This window comes from Brachyhypopomus gauderio, chromosome 20, assembly GCF_052324685.1.
Source record: "Brachyhypopomus gauderio isolate BG-103 chromosome 20, BGAUD_0.2, whole genome shotgun sequence".
Lineage (NCBI taxonomy): Eukaryota > Metazoa > Chordata > Actinopteri > Gymnotiformes > Hypopomidae > Brachyhypopomus > Brachyhypopomus gauderio.
Genome location: NC_135230.1, coordinates 8,109,680 through 8,134,437, shown reverse-complemented (window position 1 = coordinate 8,134,437; position 24,758 = coordinate 8,109,680). Strand labels below are relative to the sequence as shown.

The 24,758-nt window shown below is 44.7% G+C and overlaps 1 protein-coding gene across 4 annotated transcripts in view; it reads right to left on the bottom strand.

Moving 5' to 3' along the window:
* The window catches only part of sorcs3a (sortilin related VPS10 domain containing receptor 3a), a 174,135-nt gene that overhangs the window by 96,438 nt on the left and 52,939 nt on the right, over window positions 1-24,758 (bottom strand). For all 4 annotated transcript variants that reach the window (XM_076982914.1, XM_076982916.1, XM_076982915.1 and 1 more), the window contains one exon: window positions 3,255-3,322. In XM_076982914.1, coding sequence (XP_076839029.1) covers window positions 3,255-3,322 — 68 coding nt within the window. The remainder of the gene's footprint in view (window positions 1-3,254; window positions 3,323-24,758) is intronic.

The window sequence follows — 24,758 nt, the reverse complement described above, 5'->3', positions numbered from 1 at the left end:
CATGGAACCCAAGCAACCCATCATCCGCCACGGTTGTCGTGGAAATGACAAGGCAGCCTCATTCCTCACAGGAGGTGCGGGAGGCGTCTCTGGGGAAATCTCACGGCTCTCCGCTCGCCCCCACCAACGCTCCCTCCAGGTTGGATTCTAAGCCCCCAGAAAGGTCGGGGACATCAGGTAAGTCCTCTTCTGAGAGCGCCGCTCTGCCCAGTGACCTGTGAAATACCAGCACCCATCGGGGCGTTCCACACGCATGAAACGATGCAACATATAAAGGCCATCGCCGACCCACCGACGCAGGAACCACCAGTGGTGCCGGGGGGCGGAGCTTAGAGTGTGTGGGGGGGGGGGGGGGGATAAGGTTGGGTGTCGTTGGGTGTCCTCCAGCTGCAGATATGTTACTAGTAGACTGACCTCCTGATTTCCATATAATAAAAGGGAGACATGTAACTCAACCAGATGCCAATACAGCCCACAGCAGCCTTGGGTAGATATCCTGGGGTGATGCGCTCCAAACAGGGTCCCCACTACAAACACTGCTGAGCACTGATCTCTGTATTAAAGAGCACAAGAAATAGAAACACTGCCTGCACCACACATTTGGATCTAGTGTAACCTTGTCATCATTGTGCTATGCGAGAAGAGCAATGTAGAGCATCAGACGTAGCAATTTAACACTTGTGATGCATGAGGTCATTAGTATAATACAACACAAAGTAAATAATCATGAGTTTAAGAAGAAGAATAGATTCTTAAGAAGAATATCTTAGCACTGTCATCTTTTTAGTGTTTTCCCCATAGGTCACACACATTGCCGATGCAGGATCCACCTACAGCCATCTTTCAGTTCTCGGCTGCTGCATATGGTTCAGGACTCAGGAGTGTTGCTGTGTGTCGTCATCTATAATTAACAGAACACATTTCCCCCTCATCTGACTTTGCACTTTGAAAAAGTGTCTCGGGGACGGGCGATCCCCCTTATATCGACTCCCGAGACCGAGTCACGCGCTTTCGGCTTCGTCTACAAAAATGACTGATCCGTCTCTACTGTTTAAGGTCATGCTGTTCATTAAAATCGACACGTAGATTTTGGGTTTTTTTTTTTTTTGTTCGAACTTCTATCAGGTCGCTGTATTCCTCTGACCTTTCTCGAAAAGTCAGCAGCTGTCTGTAGCCGCCATGCTGCTGGCGAACGCTTCGCAAAATCACTACTGCAATAAAACAATGGTATATATTAATGATGGAGCTGTGATGCGAAGGAAGAACAAAACGCTCGCCGCAAGGCTCCATCGTTGTTAAAACGTGAACAATTTCGAGGGGGCAGAGGAGGGGAGAAAGACAGGAGGCGGGTCCCACAAGGCCTAATTTGCAGAAATCTGAACATCATCATGGCCTCCCTCATTTTGTCGATGCAGAATCCCACGGCAACACCGGCTATCACGGTGACGTGCTGGGGCGCCTGGCTGTGCTGTGTCACTGGATTCAAGGAACTCTGTGGCGGATCAGCTCACTAACCCCAACCCCAACCCTAACACAACCCCAAGCCTAACCCTCAACCCTAACCCTAACACCAACCCTAACACAACCCCAACCCTAACCCTAACACCAACCCTAACACAACCCCAACCCTAACACCAACCCTAACACAACCCTAACCCTAACACCAACCCTAATACAACCCCAACCCTAATACAACCCCAACCCTCTGGGAATGTACTGTTTGGTTTTATTATAGGAGAATGCACCTGGCCCACCTTCAACCGGCACACAAATCCAGTGTTTATTTGTTTGCTTATTCCGTATCTTTTCATGCTGACCACACCTCATAGCAGAGAAGAGGTTTCTGTTACTGTTGTATTTTGGTGATCATTTGTAATAAATCCATGGGAAGTCTTATATGATCAAACACAAACATTACATGTTCATTACAGCTGTTTTTGTTTAATTAAAACCTGAAAAGATTAAATAGTTGTACTAGTCATTTTAATATTAGGACACCCTTAATATTAGGACCACATTTGTTGGAAGTGGCATTTAAAAATGAACAGACACCCATTTCCTGTGACCTAACAAGAAAACATTAACCTTGAATCTCAACAGATGCTAAACAGCTGCAGTGAGGGGTTCCTGCCTTAAAGGCTCACAGTCTGGCAACACTGTTCACTCCCTCGTACGGCCGCATCACAACCACATGGAGATTAAAATGAAACGCTGGTGCTCCGTTAAAGAGCGATGACATACCTTTTACCTCTGCACTGACAGCAAAAATGCATTTAAACATCGGCTACGAATAACTCAACATTTAGAAGTCTATGGCCATTTTTAGCAAGCTGAGCAACAAAACTATACAGCCAGAAAGCATTCAGATTATTACGTGGTGGTCTGAAGTTTCTGGCGTTACAAAGTCATTCACCCACCACACCTTTGTTCTGGGGTCACTAAATATACAGTCTTGTTTCTTTAATGAACTTTTGTATTGTCTTTAGTAGCATTACAGCTCACAACACTTGCTCCACAACTCCCCACGTCTTCTCTCCTCCCTCCATAGTGGAATGTTTGGCAGGTTTTTCCATCTCGCAAAACTCTCTAGGTTCTAAGATGTGCAGCGTCGGCCCCTCCTGGAATAGAGCAGATCACGCCATTGGAACTTTACTCCTGAGCTTCATCTTACCATAGCAAAAAAAGTGTGTAAGGCAACAGCTCAAATGATGGGGGGGGGGTATGTGTATTTCTGTAGCCATGCCTTCCCTGTGATCTCCTGGCCTGCTGTCTAGTGTTGGAGCATCTGACTCTGGAGTTACCACATGACGAATAGCCATTAATAAAGTTTCGCTCCGACATCACCAGAAAAGCCTCGAGAATTTTCTGTGAGGCTAACCCGGCTCACTCGTAGCGACGGGAAAAGGGAAGTCGAGCCCGGCGAGGAACCCGAGGAGAACAGGAGAGACCGTCTAACCAGAAGAGAAAAAAAGACGCTCTCTTTGTGCTGTTTTTGGGGGAGTGGGGATTTGAAAAAGAAATAAATAATAAACAGCCCCGGTCTGCTACAGCTCGCACTGCCATAAGCGCAACTCGTGATTCTGCTGGCTGTGGGTTATGTCTTCCTGTACACCTTCCCCGGTGGAGACGCATGGACAGAAGTTCTTCTCCGGTGAACCCATGCAGATATCCTGAGCTGAGGAGGAAGAGACGGGGAGGAAGGGGGGGTGATAGAGATAGAGAGAGGAGTACAGGAGGGGTAAAACATCTCTCACCTCCAGAGGGAGCTCTCGGTAACACTGCCCAAGTGGAAGTCATAGAGCTTGGTCAGGATCAGAATCACCTGCAAGACAGAAGCAGACGTCATGCCTGGGGTAGGGGATATATGTGTGTGTGTGTGTGTGTGTGTGTGTGTGTGTGTGTGTGTGTGTGTGTGTGTGTGTGTGTGTGTGTGTGTGTGTGTGTGTGTGTGTGTCTGTTCAGAACAACCACAGCCATACTTGAAGCTTTACAGCACACATAAATATGGATCACAAATATGGATCATTGGTTTCTATCTATCCATAGCTCAAATGTAACATTTCCAATGCCACAAACCCTCACATGATTCATGACAGGTAGAAAAAAAACAAAACAAAACAAAATAAAACAAAACAAAAACCAAGCCCAGATGAGAGACTCCAGCGAGCATGTGTGTTATCCTGTTTACTGCTGTGTATTCCACGCTCACCACTCCGAACCGCCTCCAAAGCTTTGATTCTGACGTGATTGATCTGGACATTTCTCAACCTTGATTGCAAAGGTCGTTTGATCTGCAGCTCTCTTTGGTGCTGGCGTTCTGAGAAGTCAGCCTTTGGGGTTAAATAACGGACAACACTGGGACTTTGATAGTAGACAAGTTAGCTGTCCAACCTGTCTCTCTCACACGTACATGAACACACACACACACACACACACACACACACACACACACACACACACACACACACACACACACACACACACACACACACACACACACACACACACTTTTCCAATCTGTGCTGCTTTGATAAACTCAGAGGAACTGCCCTGATTAATAGGAAAACCTGAACTCACAGAAGGACACACAGTGTGAAAAAGGACATTCCCTACACCCTGCTGCAGAAGCATTCATTAAACTTAAACTTAATAATCAATGCTAACTGGAGTCTGTGCAAGAAAAATGATCTCCGTAACAGCATATATAACTGAATATAATTATGGTACCTGCAAAAAAATATGTATACTGGACGTTTTATGAATTAGATTACTGAAATAACCCCTGTGATCATTCTTTACAGTAACAAATGGCAAATGGATCTAAAAATCAATCCACAGGATCCATTGAGAGCAGCTAATGGAACGTGGACGCTAAAGAAACCAAGATGAATAAAATATGCAAGTAAAATGGCACCATGACCAGCCTGATGTATGTAAAAAGCACATTTTACGGTAAGGGAGTGGCGCAATGCATCAATACAAACATATAAGCCATCGCCGACAGATTACGCTTGCATTGCAAGACATTAATCAGACGCTTGTTGCTCATGTTTGGCTAGTGCAAAGCGCAGCAGAAGCCACAGGTGAACAGAGGACAGGTATGATCAGCAACTACCACAGCCTCACTTGACCCCCCATCCGAGACAAGTGCAGCTATTTCCATAGCCTGGGCACTGCCTCGTGTCCAGGGCCCTGATAGGCTGAGAAGACTGCCCTCATTTGCATATTCCATCAGTCCCGCTTGTCAGCGCTGCCTGCCGTTAAATAGGCAACCGTCTTATAGGACGAACATGACCAGTCGCGCTGCCCGAGGTGCTCACACGCCTCCTCTTATTAGGGCCCGAACGCTGTGTGACGTAGAAAAAAAAAAATCATTTCACAAATGACACAAAGGGGGAATAAACTCACTGGGGTTTGACAGTCGTCCTTGACCCGTCCCACCCTGACTCGCTCCTAGCAAAACGGCTTCTACAAGCAGTTCCAGAAGCTCCGGAGAGTCTGGGGGAAGCCATGGACCTCTAGGTGGTGGAGGTGGGATATGGAGGTGGGGGGGGTATGTGGACATGTGGGAGGGGGAGTTATATGGAGATGGGGGCGGGGGGGGGGGGGGGGGGGGCTTGGCCCCTCCTTACAGGATAGAGAACATGTGATCCACAGTCACACAGCCATCAGGTGAGGGCAATGCAAAGAGCAAGAAACATAATGAATGAATAATGAATGAATGAATGAAACTTTTTTGTGCCAGATAAAATAAAAAACATTTAAAGAAGTAAATGGAGTGTGTGTGTGTGTGTGTGTGTGTGTGTGTGTGTGTGTGTGTGCGCGTCTTGGATCTCCATGGTTGTTTGGTTTTCTAACATTCATAGCTAAAAGTTTTGTAAATGCCACAAAATTTCTTTGAAATGTATTCAAGATACCTAAAGTAACAACAGGTGTCAAATATTTAGTAGCAGTGACTTCTGACCTTACCATTGAGAGTTCAGAATTTGCTCTGTTATAGCAAAAAAATATTTTCACTGACAGAGCTTCTTTTCTAAGACAATTTTAACATAGGTGGGGGCATAATTGGGCAAGCTCAACTCAACCCATATTTACACTTCTCTTTTGAACTGTGACTCATGCCTAACATAGACTGCCAAAGATTTTTTCAGTACATAATTTCATAAAATAAAATGGAGTAACTAGTACACTTCATCACCAGCCTGACCTTAATTCACAGAACACATCTAATGCTACAGCACGGCATGATGGTACACTATATTCAGCACGAGGTTTTCTCACTGAAACCCCAACTGACCTGCAATTAATGCCAGAAATGTCAATTATGCTCCACCTGGATTGCCATCATTGGACTTTAATTAAGCAACCACGGTGAAACGAAAAATTATTAGCATAACTAAATGTTCCATACCCACAAAGACCAATTTAAAGTGTCGAACTCAATTTTGGGGGGATGCAACAGCAGGCTCCCTGCTTATGAATCAACTAATGGCTTTTATTTTGGAAATCTTGTTTCTCTTTCTTTCTTGGGTTCTCTGCATTTCTCTCTCTCTCTCTCTCTCTCTCTAGCACACACACACACACACACACACACACACACACACACACACACACACACACACACACACACACACACACACACACACACACACACACACACACACACACACACACACACACACACACCATTCCTGCTTTCTGGAGTTTTAATCATGTTACCTCTTGAGTGCTGAAGTGTCCTGCTGGGCTCCTGCTGTGCTGGCCAAGTGTGAGAATCAGACGCTGTATGTATATAAGAGTGTGTAACAGGGTGGATGGACCCGTTACACACACATGGAGATTAATCAGACGCTGTATGTATATAAGAGTGTGCAACAGGGTGTATGGACCCGTTATACACACATGGAGATTAATCAGACGCTGTATGTATATAAGTGTGTGCAACAGGGTGGATGGACCCGTTACACACACATGGAGATTAATCAGACGCTGTATGTATCTATGTGTGTGCAACAGGGTGGATGGACCCATTATACACACATGGAGATTAATCAGACGCTGAGGTATATAAGTGTGTGCAACAGGGTGGATGGACCCGTTATACACACATGGAGATTAATCAGACGCTGAGGTATATAAGAGTGTGTAACAGGGTGTATGGACCCGTTATAGTCACATGGAGATGAATCAGACGCTGAGGTATATAAGTGTGTGCAACAGGGTGTATGGACCCGTTACACACACATGGAGATTAATCAGACGCTGTATGTATATAAGTGTGTGCAACAGGGTGGATGGACCCGTTATACACACATGGAGATTTATCAGACGCTGAGGTATATAAGAGTGTGTAACAGGGTGTATGGACCCGTTATAGTCACATGGAGATGAATCAGACGCTGTATGTATATAAGTGTGTGCAACAGGGTGGATGGACCCGTTATACACACATGGAGATTAATCAGACGCTGAGGTCTATAAGAGTGTGTAACAGGGTGTATGGACCCGTTATAGTCACATGGAGATAAATCAGACGCTGAGGTATATAAGAGTGTGTAACAGGGTGTATGGACCCGTTATAGTCACATGGAGATGAATCAGACGCTGAGGTATATAAGAGTGTGTAACAGGGTGTATGGACCCGTTATAGTCACATGGAGATGAATCAGACGCTGAGGTATATAAGAGTGTGTAACAGGGTGTATGGACCCGTTATAGTCACATGGAGATGAATCAGACGCTGAGGTATATAAGAGTGTGTAACAGTGTGTATGGACCCATTAAACACACATGGAGATTAATCAGACGCTGAGGTATATAAGTGTGTGCAACAGGGTGGAGGGACCTGTTATACACACATGGAGATGAATCAGACGCTGAGGTATATAAGTGTGTGCAACAGGGTGGATGGACCCGTTATCAGAGGTGTCAATTCCAGGTTCAGAAAGTAAAAGTCCTCACCAGGATTTTTGCTCAGGCTTCCTGGATTGTGTTGATTCCACTAATTTTACCTGGATTGCACTAAATAGAAGATCTAGCAGACTTGAGCAAAATCCTGGTGAGGACTTTTACTTTCTGAACCTGGAATTGACACCTCTGCCCGTTATACACACATGGAGATAAATCAGACGCTGAGGTAAATGTCTGGTGACAAGTTCAGAGAAGTAAATGCAGTATTCTTCCACAAAACATAGAGAAATTCAAAGCTGTAGAAATTGCAGTGAAGTACTCCTTGTTTTGAGGTCTCTATCTATCTATCTATCTATCTATCTATCTATCTATCTATCTATCTATCTATCTATCTATCTATCTATCTATCTATCTCTATCTATCTATAATACTGTATGTCTTGCATTAATGACATGTCTGCATTTTCAGCTGTTGCCATGGCAATGAAATTAAGAATCCCAAGGAAATAAAAACTGATCTACACTCTTGACGCTTTGAATCGTAACATTCCATGAAATTCTAAATGTCTACTTTTCTAACACAAACTGGTTCCTCCTCCTACATACTAAAAGCATGTTGCTTTGTGCACTTCACTATCTACTACAGTACACTGTAGATACTCAGTTAAATACCTGGAATTTTGTTCAAACAAACTACACACACACACACACACACACACACACACCAGCCACTTTAATAAGTTATTAGGTACACCGGTCCAACCCAACTGCTCATTTTCACACACAACCATCTCTAGGGTTTACAGAGAATGGTCCAAAAAAGAGAAAATATCCAGTGAGCAGCAGTTCTGTGGGCGCAAATGCCTTGTTGATGCCAGAGGTCAGAGGAGAATGACCAGACTGGTTCTGGTTGATAGAACGGCAACACTAACTCAGATATCCAGTCGTTACAACCGTGGCATGCAGAAGAGCATCTCTGAACACACAACATGTCGAACCTTGAGGCGGATGGGCTACAGCAGCAGAAGACCACACTGGGTGTCTGTCAGCTAAGAACAGGAAACTGAGGCTACAATTCACACAGGCTCCCCAAAATTGGACAATAGAAGACTGGAAAAACGTTGCCTGGTCTGATGAGTCTTGATTTCTGCTGCGACATTTGGATGGTAAGGTCAGAATTTGGCATCAACAACATGAAAGCATGAATCCATCCTGCCTTGTATCAACGGTTTAGGCTGGTGCTGGTGGTGCAATGGTGTGGGGGATATTTTCCTGGCACACTTTGGGCCCATTAGTACCAATTGAGCATTGTGTCAATGCCACAGTCTACCTGAGTATTGTTGCTGACCATGTCCATCCCTTTATGACCACAGTGTACCCATCTTCTCATGGCTACTTCCAGCAGGATAAAGCGCCATGTCATAAAGGCGTGAATCATCTAAGACTGGTTTGTTGAACACGATAATGAGCTCACTGTACTCGATTGGCCTCCACACAGTCACCAGATCTCAATCCAATAGAGCACCTTTGGGATGTGGTGGAACGGGAGATTCGCATCATGGATGTGCAGCCGACAAATCTGCAGCAACTGCGTGATGCTATCATGTCAACCTGGACCAGACATCCTGAGGAATGTTTCCAGTACCTTGTTGAATCTATGCGACAAAAGATCAAGGCAGTTATGAAGGCAAAAGTGGGTCCAACCTGGTACAACCAAGGTGAACCTAATAAAGTGGCCGGTGACAGACACACACACACACACACACACACACACACACACACACACACACACACACACACACACATATATATAATGTAAATACATATGTGCATACACACACAGCCATTCCACTAATAAAACATGTCCACTAGTGTGTTAGCAACTGGCAATAAAACCTTTAAACTAGCAGTAATGCAAATTCAACACATCTTAGGACTTGTAAATGTCAAACTGTGACCCCAGAGGCAGCCTGTTAACTCAACCGAACATGGATAAACCTAATGAAACAGAGAGTGATCACCCTAGCTGCCTCAAAAGATATAGGTCTAATTAATGTGTGCGATAATCAGTGCGTGTTAAAGTATACACTGCCCAAAAATTTCACTCATGTTATTTGCTTACAGTGTATTTGACCGCAGGCCATAAATTCCAATAATCTCATATACTTGCAAATGTTTCTTTATTTTCTTATAAGCCAAGAAAGCCCTGGTCCGACTGCACAATGGCAAATATGACTCTCAAATAGCGTCGTATTTTCTACCCATCGAGATGCCAAGCTCAATTCATCACTTAATTATCAAGCTGGCTTTGGGCACCCGCGCAGGGGAACTCGCTCTAGAACTTTAGGCAAAGAGCTCTGAAAGGGAATTATACATCTTAAAGGGATGATTCAGTCAAAAAAAAATATTCATCCGGCTAAGCATAAAACCCTTTTACATGTAGTTGCTGTACAAAACGATCAAGTACGCTGAAAGCAAATAACATATTAGTCAGATTAACGTCCATTGGTGAGTCATCGGCTGTGGCTGACTACCGTTAGACACGTTAGCATGACAAAGGCGCCAACGTTACACGAACATGACGGTCCATTGTGCTCGGGCACAACATTACTTATTACAACAGCTCAGTTTTTCTGGTGCGAATGATACGGTACATTTTCAAACCAGCCATTTGCCATGTTTAATTTGTGTAAAGTTCGTCACAGGCTAATGTTTGGGTAACAGATTGGGAAGCTAAAGTCTGAGAGGGTGTTACTTCAGTGGTTACTCCGGGCAAAGAATGTATATAAGCAGGGCTCTCAAGTCTCACGCATTGAGCGTGTGACACATGCATTTGACCATCTTCACACGCTCACACGCCACACTTCCGATTTCACATGGCGAGAAAAAAAATCTAGTTTATTTACCTCCGATCCATATCTATGTCGCCCTCCACTGGCGATCGATCGCGATATACAAACCCCCCCCGCTCAACAACTCACGTTCGCCACCCCCCGTCAACAACTCTCACACTCTGACATAAATCCAAAACTTGAGAGCCCTGATATAAGTGTGTGCAACCAGAATGAGGTATTTACTAAGAGCGCTGTACACAAACGGGTCAGTCCCAAATCTAGTGATCTGACGTCATAGACAGCGTTTCACGTCATAGTGTGTGCGCTCCTGAAGCGTAGGTTGTCCTAATTCTTAAACACCTTAAATATGCATTGATGCTAGCGGAGTTTTAAGCCTCAAGCTGTTGTGGATAGCTAACACCCTCTTAGAACAAACAAGTAGCTTATCTTATGCGACAGTTCAAATCGCGATAAAAATGGGAAGAGGAGAATCCATCGGTGCTGAAAAGCCGAGGAACCTTAGAAACGGAGGTAAATAAACAAGGGTAGCATACGCTATACTAGAGTGTCTCAATAATCTTCTTTATGAGGATAGATGTCAGTTAGAATGCTGCTTACTTAAACAGCTGCCTACATAAACAATTCCTACTATAGCTTATAAGCTCACTAGGTTTTGGGATTGACCCAAAATGTTGGTCAGGAAACACACACACACGCCGCGCATGCAAACACGCACAAACACACACTGCAAATGACACAGCAATTGCAACTTGTATGCACTGATTATGGAAACATTATTTGGTTTTCGGCCTCTGCAATGCACAAAATAATTACAGCAATAGCTTTGGTATTACACAGCCTGAAGTCAGTGGCTTTAACGGTATCTCTGTTCTGAAACCGAAACTTGGCTGGTCTATGAACAGGTGCTTTTGCTCAAACCATTACATTATCTATTAAATAGCAGACTGCCAAGCTGGTCTTGGACAAGTATTGAAAGCTATTCGAACTTAAAAGTTTTTGCTTCCATAAATACAGCATGCCATATGAGGAAAGATGGAAACAATTTCTGTGAGGCAATTATTCCAGAACGGAGTGTGGACTAAAGAACCAGTGATATGGGTGAGATGCATATGGGTTTCCAAAATTGTGTAAGGCTGTCTGAACATGTGTGACTGTGATTGAAGCAAGTTAGATATCTCCTTAAAAATTAATAAAGAACATGCCCAATTACACACATTCACACATACTGTCTACCCCCACAGAGAGGAACTCCAACATTTTACTTGGTTGGAACTCAGTGAACGAAGCACTAGATTATATTTGTATTGGTTTGTCATTTCCAACACAAGCCCTAAGGAGCCTTCTGACACCGTTTTTTAATAAAGAAAAGGTTTTTTTGTACAGTAATCTATTTTTTGACATGTCATTACATTGCCAGCCATCACACAGCCTTTTAGTGAAACACACAAAAAAGCAAATCTGTATTATTATTTATTTTATTATTTTTTTTTTTATTTTGCAAATGTAGCATTCAAGGTTCAGGACTCATATTTTGTCATTTTGTTTTAGAGGTAGATTTTCAGAGTGGTCCGAGTGGCCTTTGTGGAGTGTGTGAAGTTTAATTTTGTTTCAGAATAAGGTATCATTATCAGTCATGGCCAGCATTTTGCTTCCTTCCCTGCATGGTCAGATAACTGATAATTTATTGGGCAGATCACAAAGTTTAAGAAAAGCTCAATTCTCAGGAAGAGGTTTTTTACACCTACTGTGAAGTTATACGAAACAGCCAATATGAGTAATGTGCCCCAATATGGGGCCAATATGAGCTCTCTGAAAACTTCATACAAATCATAAGCAAGAAAGATGGCATGAGATTATGAATGAAGTAACAAGGAAAGGTACACAGGCGCTAACCCACTCGTTCAGTGATCTACTATTTCTAGCTTTTCATATGGATCCTGCCAACTGAGTACAAAACTGACTGAGCAAAAGACTGCTGCTCCTCAGAAGAGACCATACAGAGACCTTACCGAAACCATAGAGACCTTACAGGGACCACAAAGAGACCTTACCGAAACCATAGAGACCTTACAGGAACCACACAGAGACCTTACCAAAACCATAGAGACCTTACAGGAACCACACAGAGACCATACCGAAACCATAGAGACCTTACAGGGACCACACAGAGACCATACCGAAACCATAGAGACCTTACAGGGACCACACAGAGACCTTACAGAAACCATAGAGACGTTACACGGACCATACAGAGACCATACAGAAACCATAGAGACCTTACAGGGTCCATACAGAGACCTTACAGAAACCATAGGGACATTACAGGGACCATACAGAAACCATAGAGACGTTACAGTGACCATACAGAGACCTTACAGAAACCATAGAGACTTTAAAGGGACCATACAGAGACCTTACAGAAACCATAGAGACGTTACAGGGACCATACAGAGACCTTACAGAAACCATAGAGACTTTACAGGGACCATACAGAGACCTTACAGAAACCATAGAGACCTTACAGGGACCATACAGAAACCATAGAGACCTTACAGGGACCACACAGAGACCTTACAGAAACCATAGAGACCTTAATCGGACCATACAGAAACCATAGAGACGTTACAGGAACCATACAGAGACCTTATAGAAAACATAAGAGACCTTATAGAGACCCAAATACCATACAAATATCTTACAGACGCCACACAGAGACCTTACAAAAGACCTTTAAAAAGTCCATACAGGGCACCTAGAGAGATCAAACAGAGATGGTGGTGCTAATGCGTGAGGGGTGGAGCAGGCTAGCTTTCTCATGTCAGCTCGTGTCGGGTCTGATTCACTAGTCCAATGGTACTGGCACAGTGAGTGAGCATTCAACACAAAGCACCTACCAATAACACCACCAATAACTGAAAACTAAAGACATCCTACACATTTGGCAATGAACAGTCAGAGAAGAGTTAAGAATGTGGTAAGACATGTGTGGTGTGGTAAGACGGGGACGTGTGGTGTGGTAAGACATATACTATGATTAAAATTCACCACATGGCATAGTATGCAAACTTTAAAATTAGTCAAATGAGTTCTGTGAAGCTCCCAGGGTCCAAAATCTATAAAGCCTTCAGATTTCATAATTAGCAGTTCTTGCTCCCAGCCATAGTATAGTATCAACAGTCAGCTTACACCAAGGGGTAGTATGAGTATCTAATGGTTTGTTTGAAAGCCCCCATTAACTGACTGGTATTCCACACAGGTAAGGAATCAGCTTCTCTGTCTTTAGAACATTTTAACTCTTCTGTTATTTTTCGTACACCTCATTCTGACCCCATGTTTTCCATTTGTGCTGACCTCAAACCAGTCTCCCTGGTTCAAGCACCAGCATTAACCATTAGAACATTAGTTGGTTAACTGGCCTCAAATCAGTCTTTTCTGACCAGCTCACCCACAAAGTGAAGAGCTGAACATTGCCCAAAGGACTTGTAATTAAAATCAATGTGAATTCAAACGCTCATTAAAGTGAAATGTGAGTACTTATCTGGTTAAATTTTAATTAAATCGACATGGCCCAGAGGTATGTCAGAAAACACAAGCTACCAGACCTTTCTGTGATTGATTCATCTCTTTAAAATTGTAATAACAGGCAATGCTTGCTCCTGCAGTCCCTAAAGATTAATAAAAATGGACAGGATGTAAAACTAATTAGCTGAAACAAGAGAGATAATTAAGTAGCAACCTGAAATTTGTTGAACTTTTAGTTAATCGCTAGAAAAGTCACGTTTATTGAACGTTTTTAAAATTGTTACCCCCTGGAACACATCACTGTACTCGAACAATGGGTGTTATGATTAAGGTTTTATTAATGGATTAATATCATACCTGATTCACTTTAATATATTTTTTAAATTTAATTCTTAAGTCTTAATTCTAAAGTTGTTGACCTTTCAAACAATGGGGCTGTTGCTATATATATATACTGTATATAAACTGGTAAATTAATAAACATGTTCAGCATCTGGACACACATCAGTTTGCTTTCTCAAATCAAACATCATTTGAGATTTTTTTTTTTATATACAAGTTGTTGACTTCACTAGTTTAAGTCTTGAGGAGAATGTTACTATGGAAACAAGCGCCCCCAACGACGTGTTGCTACATTCTGGTTTTTAGAGACTGCATGTTGAGAACTGCCAGAGCCTTCCATCAGATGGCCAGGATGCAAACACATTCTTGTTTAAGATGATTTTACAGGACATTTATTTAATGTATTTATTTTTACAGGACATTACATTGAGCCTTTATGAACTCTTATTAACCTGGAGACAGTGTGGTCATTTTGGAGAAACCCTGCTGATTTATTGCGTGTAAACGTAAAGTTTAGCTGGTCCCTTCATTAAACGAAGCCCCCAGCTAACAGGACACCTGGGGTTTGCTTGTAAAGGACACTGTGGGAGAGTGAACCTTCCATGATAAAGGAGAAGCGAGTCTACAGTCTTCTCACCACAATACTTTTGACTGCCTGTCTCCCACCAATTTGCTTATATGTGTATTGATGTTGTTCTAAAAAAGCAGCGAAAGAAGAAAAAAAAAGCACACATAAAAAGTAGCATAAAGAGTGTCTCTTGCTGCCCACATTTCTGTCTCTCCCAGGGTGCACTGGGGCCCTTCGCGGGCTCTTTTCTAGCAAGTCGACCGAATCAAATTCTATCTGACTGTGTGCAGTGGAGACAGCAGAGCCAAAGTGGAAGATAAAAGTTAAAGTCTTCTGCTCTTTCTTTCTCTCTCTCACACTTTCTGCACTCTCACTCTTTCTCTGCTCACTCTCTCTGGTCTGTCTCCCCGCTCTTTCTATGCATCTGCTCTCGCTCTCTCTCTCCTTCTTCTCCCTCCATCTCCTTTCTTCCCTCTCTCTGCTCTCTCTCACCTCCTTATCTCTTCCCCCTCTCTCTTTTTCCCCCCTCCTCTTCCTCTCCCCACCTGTACCGTGCCACTGGAGCACAACGAAGACCACAACACCATAATCTGAGGAATGGTGGGATTTTGTAGTGGATGAAGTAGTAGCAACCGTCTCACTCTGTCACTTTTGACACAGTGTGTGTAGAATCTGTCCAGTGTGGATTATTATCAGTCAGGGCTGTTCTGATCTCGGGCACCAAGTGAGGATGGTCGGTGGTAGAACAAAGGATTCTGGGACTGTCATGTGACTTGTGTGCAAGAGAGCACGGCATTCAAACAAGCTTTTGCCTCCACTTAACAATATACATTACAGTTAAATTTATGTTAGCATTATATTCGTATCAGATGTGTTGCAATGTCTTCCACCTTAAGAGATTCTGCTAAACTTCTCCTTTATCTCAAAGGAGGAAGTCCTCCCCACAGGCACCTCTGTGTCACCAGGTTTCTCCTGAGAGATGAAGACACAGTCACACTCGCATGCACAAAAGTTTGGCAGTGCTCACTGACAAACACCTAGTCACTTCTCTCTCCCCCTTAATTATGTCCTGCTTTTCACACCGGGGTCCTGTCAAACGTGCTGTGACAGGGAGCATCCATCCACAAAATGCCAGAGTATATAAAAAAAAAGCCTTCGAAGAAATTACATTTGAAAAAAAAATAAAGGAAAACACGCCCAGAAGAACGATAGTGCGACCCAGTACCCAGACGTTAGACCCGTGCTATCAGAACTGTGCTATAGCTTGCTTTCGGAGACGTGGATTCTGGCCTGTGGGCTTGCGACTGTGCAGAGGGGACTGATCTCAGTTAGCTGTCAGTAAATGATACTGTGGGTAATATATATGATGTCACCTGACAGGAGGTGTGAGCGCAGTCACATTACTGTCTGACACGCTGAGGGATGCCAGGGAGACGGAATGACAACTGCAGTTGTGGTAACGTGAGTGACAGTCCGTTTGCGCTCGGGCTTACGGACGAGCAGGGCGGGGTTTGTCATCTCACACAGATTGCAGGTTATAAGATAAACAATGGGCGGTGTGGGTGGGGGTTGGGCGGTGTGGGTGGGGGTCGGGGGGAGCAGACTTACAGGACAGATGACATGCAGATATGTCATCTCCAGCTGACTGGTGCCAAATTGTTATGTCAACGTGTTCATTCTTATTTGCTACAGTACAAACCTTTCTTATGAAACTTGAATTTGCCATTACTTGCTAAGAGAAGCAAAAAACACAATTAGCAGGAAAAACAAGTATTAAAGAGGAATGTGTGTACATGTGTGTGTGAGATTATTAATATCAAAATATATTTCAATTGAATTGGCTTTGTTAAAACAAGATCACATAAAATTGCAAAAAGGTTACAATAAAATCAACACACCACAGGATGCAATTAGATCATCTCTGAAAAATATCGAAATCAAATGCAGGGTCACAAACATAAAATGGCCACAGACTAAAAAAAAACAAAAAAAAAAACAAAAAAACATGTTTGAATACTGCTACACTCCCTTCCCTTTACCAAAACACACCACTGATCGGAGCTCATCAAATAAATAAATAACTAGATCAAACTAGTAATACAGAGTAGACGAGACTCAGGTAAACAAAGCACTCAGGTAGACGGCGGCTCAAGCCAAGCGGCAGTGACGCGCATCAGTTCAGCCCAGGCGCGAGCAAGAGCGCACGAGCGGAGATTCCCCTGTGGCGTGACGGGATAGAGCCTGACGTGGCGGCGCGCGGATCCCTCCCGCGGCCTTTCCGCGAGGCAGTGATTCGGCCCCGCGGCACCCGCCACCGCGAGGAGCGAGGAGCGCCGCGAGAGCGCGCGCGCTGCGGAATCGAGCCGTGACCCGGCGGCGCGCGATGTGCGCTCCAACACGCACCGAAGGCTTTTTTTTTTACAAAGCACGCGGTTATGTAAAGGAAGCCAGCGGGGAGGAGAGAGCTCTGTTGGAGGACGACACTGCGCGCCTGCGCCTGCGCCTGCGTGAGCTCAGAACCGACCCGCGCCTCGCTGAGAGGCAGCGGTTCCGCAGTCCTACTGAAGACGATGCACAAAACACAAACACTACGCCAAGAGCGACATCTAAAAGCTAATCGGTACAAATAGCACAGGGAGTATAAAATGTATGTGAATACTGGTGTGAAAGAAGTTCAGTTTGAAGGTAGCTGACTCCGCCACTCTCGGGGTATTTGGCAGGGCAGTGAACTGTGCGGTGCGCTCTGCTCCGGATACGCGGGGCTTCGTACTGGTTCCGTCGCTCTGAAACGCCATTTCCATAATGTGATGGACAGTTGCCAGCCTCATCTTAATCTCTCAGAGTGGGCACATCGTTTATTTCTGGCAATACCTTAAATAGAAAAGCCTCCAGTATTGAGTTATACAGCCTACGTACCATTAGGTTAAATATTTCACAATCCTTGTCTTTATTGATTACTTTGCTCATTCCTGTTCTAATTTTAAAGGTTAAAACAAAAAGTATTTGAATACAAAATTAGCCTTCCACATCATACAAATTACTAAAGTGAATTTCCCCCCTCGAAAAATTAATGGGAAAACCTCTTATGCCTCGGAGGATGTCACACGGCGTATAATGTGCTTTTATTTAAATGTATTTGTTCACCATGTTCGCAGCTAAAACATCCATCAGTCTATCAATTATCAGCCTAATAACCACATCAAAGGCGAAGGCAGATAAGGCGGAGTAACAGCCACATTGTGGACCGACGGCTTCTTTATCCGTGTTAAAATACACGAGTCCCTCTGAGTGAATTCCAAACCAATTAACGGCGGAGAAAGTCTCCAACATGCAAGGGGAAAGATCAAAGGAGATTGGGCCTCGCTCCACGTTTGACCGCGAGGGCTAACGTTCTAGAATTCAATTGAGCGTCATAATAAGAACGAGTTTGAGTTTGAGAGCGACGCGAGGGGAGGGGGGAGGGGCTGGGGCAGCACGCGCGAAACGTCTTTTTGTTTCCCGGCAAAATGCGCCACGGTGCTCGGGCGAGGTGAACACTTTCTGAGATGGATCGACTCGCACCGAGCGAACTGCTTTCTTGCGCTGCGAGCTTTGGCGCTCCCGGTGAAGGCATGTTTTCACGCGCGCTCGCGTATTACGTTGGCAAAACATTCTGCTTAGACATCTGGATTGATAATGACGCCGGCACCGCGTTCTTGTCTCGCAAGAATAAAGCTACTTTTGTGATGCTGAAAGGGGCATTGGATTTTGGTCTGACGCAGTCTATTAACACTGTTAAAGGTTATTAACACAGCATTAAGTGTGATTTCTCCTTGATATTCTGCAGGCTTAGATAGAACACACACACACACACACACACCCTGATCGTTAGAATGTGCTGCTCATTTATTTCATCTGTCAGTACCCGCGACAGTCAATGCATCGCATGAATTTCTAATTCCTTTCAGGCATGATGCTGGAGAAATTTTAACCAAGCCTGGTGCTCAAAGAGAATACACCTCATTTTCTCTCCTCTCTCCCCCTCTCTCTCACCTTCTCTGTTTAATACGGCACTCTATTCATACTTTCATTCTTTTTTTTCTCACTTTGTTTAGCGTGACAGAGATCCCACAGATGTGATGGGGGGAATGTGGCTCTGGAATGAATTATTCCGCCATCAAAACGGGCTCAAAGAGGCTAACAGGCACAAACGCTTGCTGGAACCACAAAGAGTGCCAATTTGACTCGTTTCACATGCACTATAGTCCCTCTTCACTAGCGGCGTCTACATTAGCCCTGACAGGGCTAGCTGAGGTGCCATTTTTACACATTGTTCACGGCTTTAGCATGAGGTTTCCAATGTTATGAGACAGCTTCCCACAGGCTCACGACGTCTGCGGTGTTCAGCTAACACTGCGACAAGGTTAAATCCACGTTGTCTGGAGAAGACCACACCTGAAGAAGACCGCAGCTGAGACAGGACAGGCGGCATACGGACACGTGTGTCCATGGGGTCGGTTCGAAGAAACTCTTTGGCCAAAAATTGGTCCTAAAATGATTGCAAACGAGTGGTAACTAATGGGGTGTGTGAGGCACAATGCCAGCTCGTGCTGCTAGCGCTCACCGAGTCACAAGCCTCGTGCGTTCCCGGGAGGTGTCTGCGTTCACGTCTTCGGGAGGAGTACAGCATGATTTTCTGAGGCTGTATGAACTTTGTGTCATGCAAAATAAATAAATAAAATAGAAAGGAACATAAATGGTACACAGAGCTTTTGCAAATATGTCAAAACTGAAAAAGATTCACTGCTGAAGCAAAACGGCCCATCGACAAAACATGGGGATACTGCAAATTCCTTCCTTTGCCAAATGTAATTTTAATTATATAGATTTATTCTCAATTCACTCTTGCGTGCCTTTGTACTATATATACCTCGGTGCAGAGAAGCTAATAAAACCGTCAAAAACAGTGATGAAGACCGACAGTTATGACCATGTTTCTATCCCGTGAAAAACTGAAAATCATAGTCTGGCAGTCATTATCTTGATAGAATTAGGCTAAACCTTTCTTTCTTTCTCTCAAACTACCCGTTTTTTCCTCTTTTCTCTTTCTGTCTTCGTAAATGCTCCAGGTCAAACTGAGTTTATGACTTGTACATGCTAGACATAATAAGCCTTTCTCCTCTTTCCTTCCCTCTCAGTGGGGGAGTACATTGCAGGTCGAGGTGTAATTCGCCCACGTTGAGCCTCAGCACTTGTTTGGCTATGAGATCACTACTCCCACCGGAGAGAACGTCCCTGGACTAGCAAAGGTGAGGCGTGCCCTTCAGGGGCTGAAGACCACTCTGTTTAAACTCTGCTGAGCACAGCTCTCATCCAGCACTAGAGATATCCACCAACCAAATGTTAGCTTTCCTCCAGTGTCAACACTACCTCTGTAGATACTATGCAGCTATAAAGTTTGATGGCACAGAGTGAGGTTATAATCAAATGGTGATTATCCTGTTTTATAAGAGCAAACCAGTGCCATATTGCCTACCCTTTAGCATAATTAGTTAACAAAACAGTTAAGCGCCATATTTAATGCATGCACAGGCACTAATTAGCTTCTAATGCCTAGCATAAAGTGTCTTTTGATCGTAATCGTGTACTGTTTGCTGTTTTCCAGCCCACGGGTTTTGCAACCCCGAGCAGCAGAAGCAGCACACCCGCAAATTCTGGCCTCCTCGCCTGTCGTTAATTACGCCGCGGTCATCCTCCGTAACGTTTGAAAGGTGACCTGTTGTCTTGACTCTATGTGTTCTGAACGAACAGTGCTTGGTTCACTCTCACTCTCTTTCTCTCTCTCTCTCTCTCTCCTTTCTCTCTCTCTCCTCTGTCTCTCTCTCTCTCCATCTATCTGTCCATCACTTTCACCCTGCGCCTAACAGCTGCAGGCTGACTGTGTATGCCGGCTCTTTTAAGATGGAATGCCAATTATTTCCGTAGCAGATTTTGTCCCTGCCAGTACTGAAAGGTTAGTCCTGATGAACTTGCTGGCGACTGGCAACCTGTTAGTATTTGTGGGTGGCCATCCTGAAACCGTGAAGGAAAGAAAGGGGAAGGAATGAAAGAAAGAAAGAAGACATAACCTGTAATGAATGTTTCTTTCTATTATATTCACTTTCTCCTGTCAAGATAATCTGGAGACTTGATTTAAATTCAGTCTATTAACCACAACCACCGAAGCATGGACTAAACAGAACAAGTGCATTACATATATTAAAAAATCATCTGTACTTTCAGAGACAGCTGTAGACTTATTACATCACATTATAAAATGATATATAGCTCATTATACACTGCGAAGATTGCAATGCTTTAGAGCGTCTGTGTGTCCTAAGAGTAACCCTGTGCTGCTTAAACATGACTGCATTTTCCAATAATACAAGCAAACAGCAGAACGACTCAAACTTGTGCTCAGCGTGAGAAGTGAGATACTTCAGCAACTTAATTTGGATATGTATGCAGTCAGCATAGATTAGCAAATATACTGAGAGATGGACAGCGTGGTTGAATTGGGCCTCATTTTCTTACCTCATTTGCATTTCTGAAGTAAATCCTGAGTAAAAAAAAAATTATTTATTTGTGCCATATTCATCTACTCTAGATCATTCACCTTCTTTTTCTCATTCACTGTGCTGCTTTCTAATCAGATTCCTCAATGCAGTTTGAGCACCAGCCAGTCTTTGCTGTTTCCTAAAATAACAACAAATCCAACTATGGTTTGTTCAGTTGTGCTAAGTATTTCCAGTATCACATTGAAAAAAATATATATAAAAATAAATATTAATAAATAACAAAGATAAAAATGAAAAGGAGATTTTCTTGTTCAGACTAGGCATACTGCCCAAAATCCATTTTAAATTCTAATAATTAAAATGGCCACATGCCCACCGTGTGGGATGGGAAGTTTTAAAATATGGTTAGAACACTGTAACATTGCTGCTTTTTTCAACAACAAAAACCTCGCCTGGTCTTTGCCAGTGACAAGCAATAAAATACTGCCAATTGCAACGGTTCTCTGGTGTGGATGTGCCATTGTACTGCTGTGCTGTGGAGACCTGCAATATGTTTCATCTTTACGGAAGTGTACGAGTTCGATTATCTACTGTATATATCTTATTCTAGTACTGGGATTGTTTCGCCATCTGTCAAGTCTGATTCTGCAGCTTGGAACTGGAATATAGTAGCAAAGATGCAGCTTGCTGACCTGTGTGTGAACATGATCTCTGAGCTCTTACAAAGACTACTGCAAGCAAACCTGTTTATCACTGGAAGAAGACAAGATCCGAACAGAATGGACCGTTAGTGAGGAGTTTTTTTTTTTCTAAGGGTGTATCTCCGAGTTGGTGAAAACGACTTGTGCACATTCCCACACATACTCAACACAGTCTGCAGACTTCACGCTGCATCACTCCATCGCCCCACTCCGCTCCATCTCCTTCATGACTGGGTGCCTCCCAACACGTCGTCTCGAGCCTTTTCCCTGACTCAGCTGCGAGCGCTGGCCCGCGAGTCCGCCGGGCTCTCCCTCTTTCCATCGCAAACAATCAGCCCATTTGTCGATCTGTTTCCCTGGCGTTCGTGCCGGTTCCCACGGCCGCGCCAAACCCACTGCGCCGGCCCCTCCGATCCGCGGACGGGAGATTTTGGAGCCGATTGGATCACACTTTACAGCTTCCACCACTTATAATAATAGCTCGGAACAAAAGGCCCCACTCTGTTATCACAGTGGGACGAGGGAACACCAGGCAGTGTCCGTAGTTGAAGCACACGGTCTGCCACGACTCCTGCCGACTTCTGGGGACTTTCTTGGGTCTTCTGGGGACTTTCTGGGCGGTGCACCACAGGCCCTCCCAGCGCCCTCACATTACCATATGTCTCCGCCTCTCCCCTGGCCCATCCATCACAATCATGCTGGCGGTGGGACAGCTGTCCCAGGTCTGGGAATATTCACAGTCCACCAGGCCATCAAATTGCATCTAATTCTCCTTCACTCAAGGCCCTGACTCACGGAGATGGGAGGCGGAGCCAGGATGGTGGGCGGGGCTCCCTGGCTCCTGGCAGAGGCGCCTCCGTGAGCACACGTGGGACGGTGGGAAGGGGCTGTGGGGAGGGAGACAGAGAGGGGAGACCGGGGGCCACCATGATGGTCGTGACTCCTGGCGCTGTGAGAAGACAGCGGGCGAGAGTCAAGCAGTGCGGAGGCATGGAGTGATCCGGGAGGAAGTGAACACCAGAGAAATGTGAACAGAATAAATGCGAACATGGGTGCCCATTCCGGGAGAAAGAAGGAGTGAGAACTCAGCAAGGACTAACAAAGAGAGAGAGAGAGAGAGAGAGAGAGAGAGAGGAGAGACATTCTCATAGCTTTGATACTTCAAAAGCAATAGGCACCTGTTAAAAATCCAGAGTAAATTTCATGCAGTTTTCTGCACTCTCCCTCCAGTACCTCACGGTCCCTCCGTGGTGAATGTCACCTCTTTGTGTTTACAGTACATAACTCCTACCCTGCTGTATAATGGAGCCCAGACACTCCTCTGGGACTGCGCAGGAGAGCCGGGTGTGATTGGCTCCAGCTGTTTCCCACCAGCAAGCTGAAACCGAGCCACCTTTCCCCTGCCAACTTACGCCCAACTACGTCCACCCCCACCCTCGTCCCCACCCTCGTCCCCTCCCACTGCCTCTCGTAGAAGCAAAGCCGTCCTGCCGTTATTTCCTGGGAACGCGTCCGCCCTGGCAAACTGACACGGGGGGTGAGACGGGTGTGTGGACGGGGGTAAGTGCACCATGGGCAGGAGGAGGGGCCAGAGGGGTGAGACAGGAAACAAGGGGATTGAGCCACAGGCCAGATTCAGACATGTGGAATGAGTGGATCAGACCTGAGGAGGCACGTGGCTGTGGGCAGAGTTTTGATTTGGACCGTCGCTGTACCTCAGCGCATGTTGGTTGCGAGTAGGGATGCCACCATTCAACTGGGCCAGGACTGTATTAGGGGGCGGGGCTGGCACTCAAAGGCCGGCCCCTTGCTAGTCTATTTCAGGAGTAGTGGAGTACACTTTATTTTACTGTGGTATGGCTGGAGGCCAGAAGCTCCGCCCTCTCTCTCCCTCACTGTCATTATCCATACTGTGTTAAAATTTGAACAAGCCTATGAAGGAATACCCAATAACACTTCGACTGTGAATTCCCGCTCCAGGATTTAAAAATGAATCAAAAAGACATGTTTCCACAGTACAGCTACAGTTCACTAGGTCTGTGAAACTGTGTCCTTAATTTGATCATATTCTTCTCTTGGGGAATAAAGGATCAACATTTCTTTTGTTGTATAATTTGGGTCACACACCCAACACAGCATACACTTTATAATATTGTCTTATTCCTTACTTTCTTTGCACAGTCTACCATAGATGTCTCACTGTGTAACAGGAATCTATTAAAAGCTTTCTGCAGAACAGGTGCCACACCTGTTTGGCGGTTAATCAGGTCCCTCGCTGGCTATTTACAATTTCACTCAAATCTAATAATGTCCCCAGGTGACTCGGACGATACCAGCCGTCTGTAAGCTTGGATCCCTATTAAGACCTTGACCTTTGACCTTAGGTATCACTCATAAACTACTGTGGCACGCCAGCTTGGTGGTAGGTCAGCGAACTTTGACCTCAGTAATGAGTTCATGGTCAGCCGCAGTGGATGTACTAGTTTGTGTTTATCCGTGTTGGGGGAGGGGGTGGAGTTGGGGTCTGGGTGTTCCTGGGTGAAGCTTGTACCAACGACTGCCTGTTTTAGAAAGGGTCTATTATCACACTGTTTCAGAAAGGGTCTATCGGCTCATACAGCCATAATTAACACCAAAGGCAATGTTGAAAAAAAAAAAGGGGGGGGGGGGGGGGGGTATTAATTAAATTTTTTTTAAACAAGTGTTCTTCAAGGGTCTTAAGCTCAAACGCCCAGGGGCCAGTTAACTGTTCTCTTGGGCCAGCATGGCAGGTCTGGAAGTCATTTGAAAGTCTGCAATCCATCTCCAGTGGTCGTGGGCCGAAT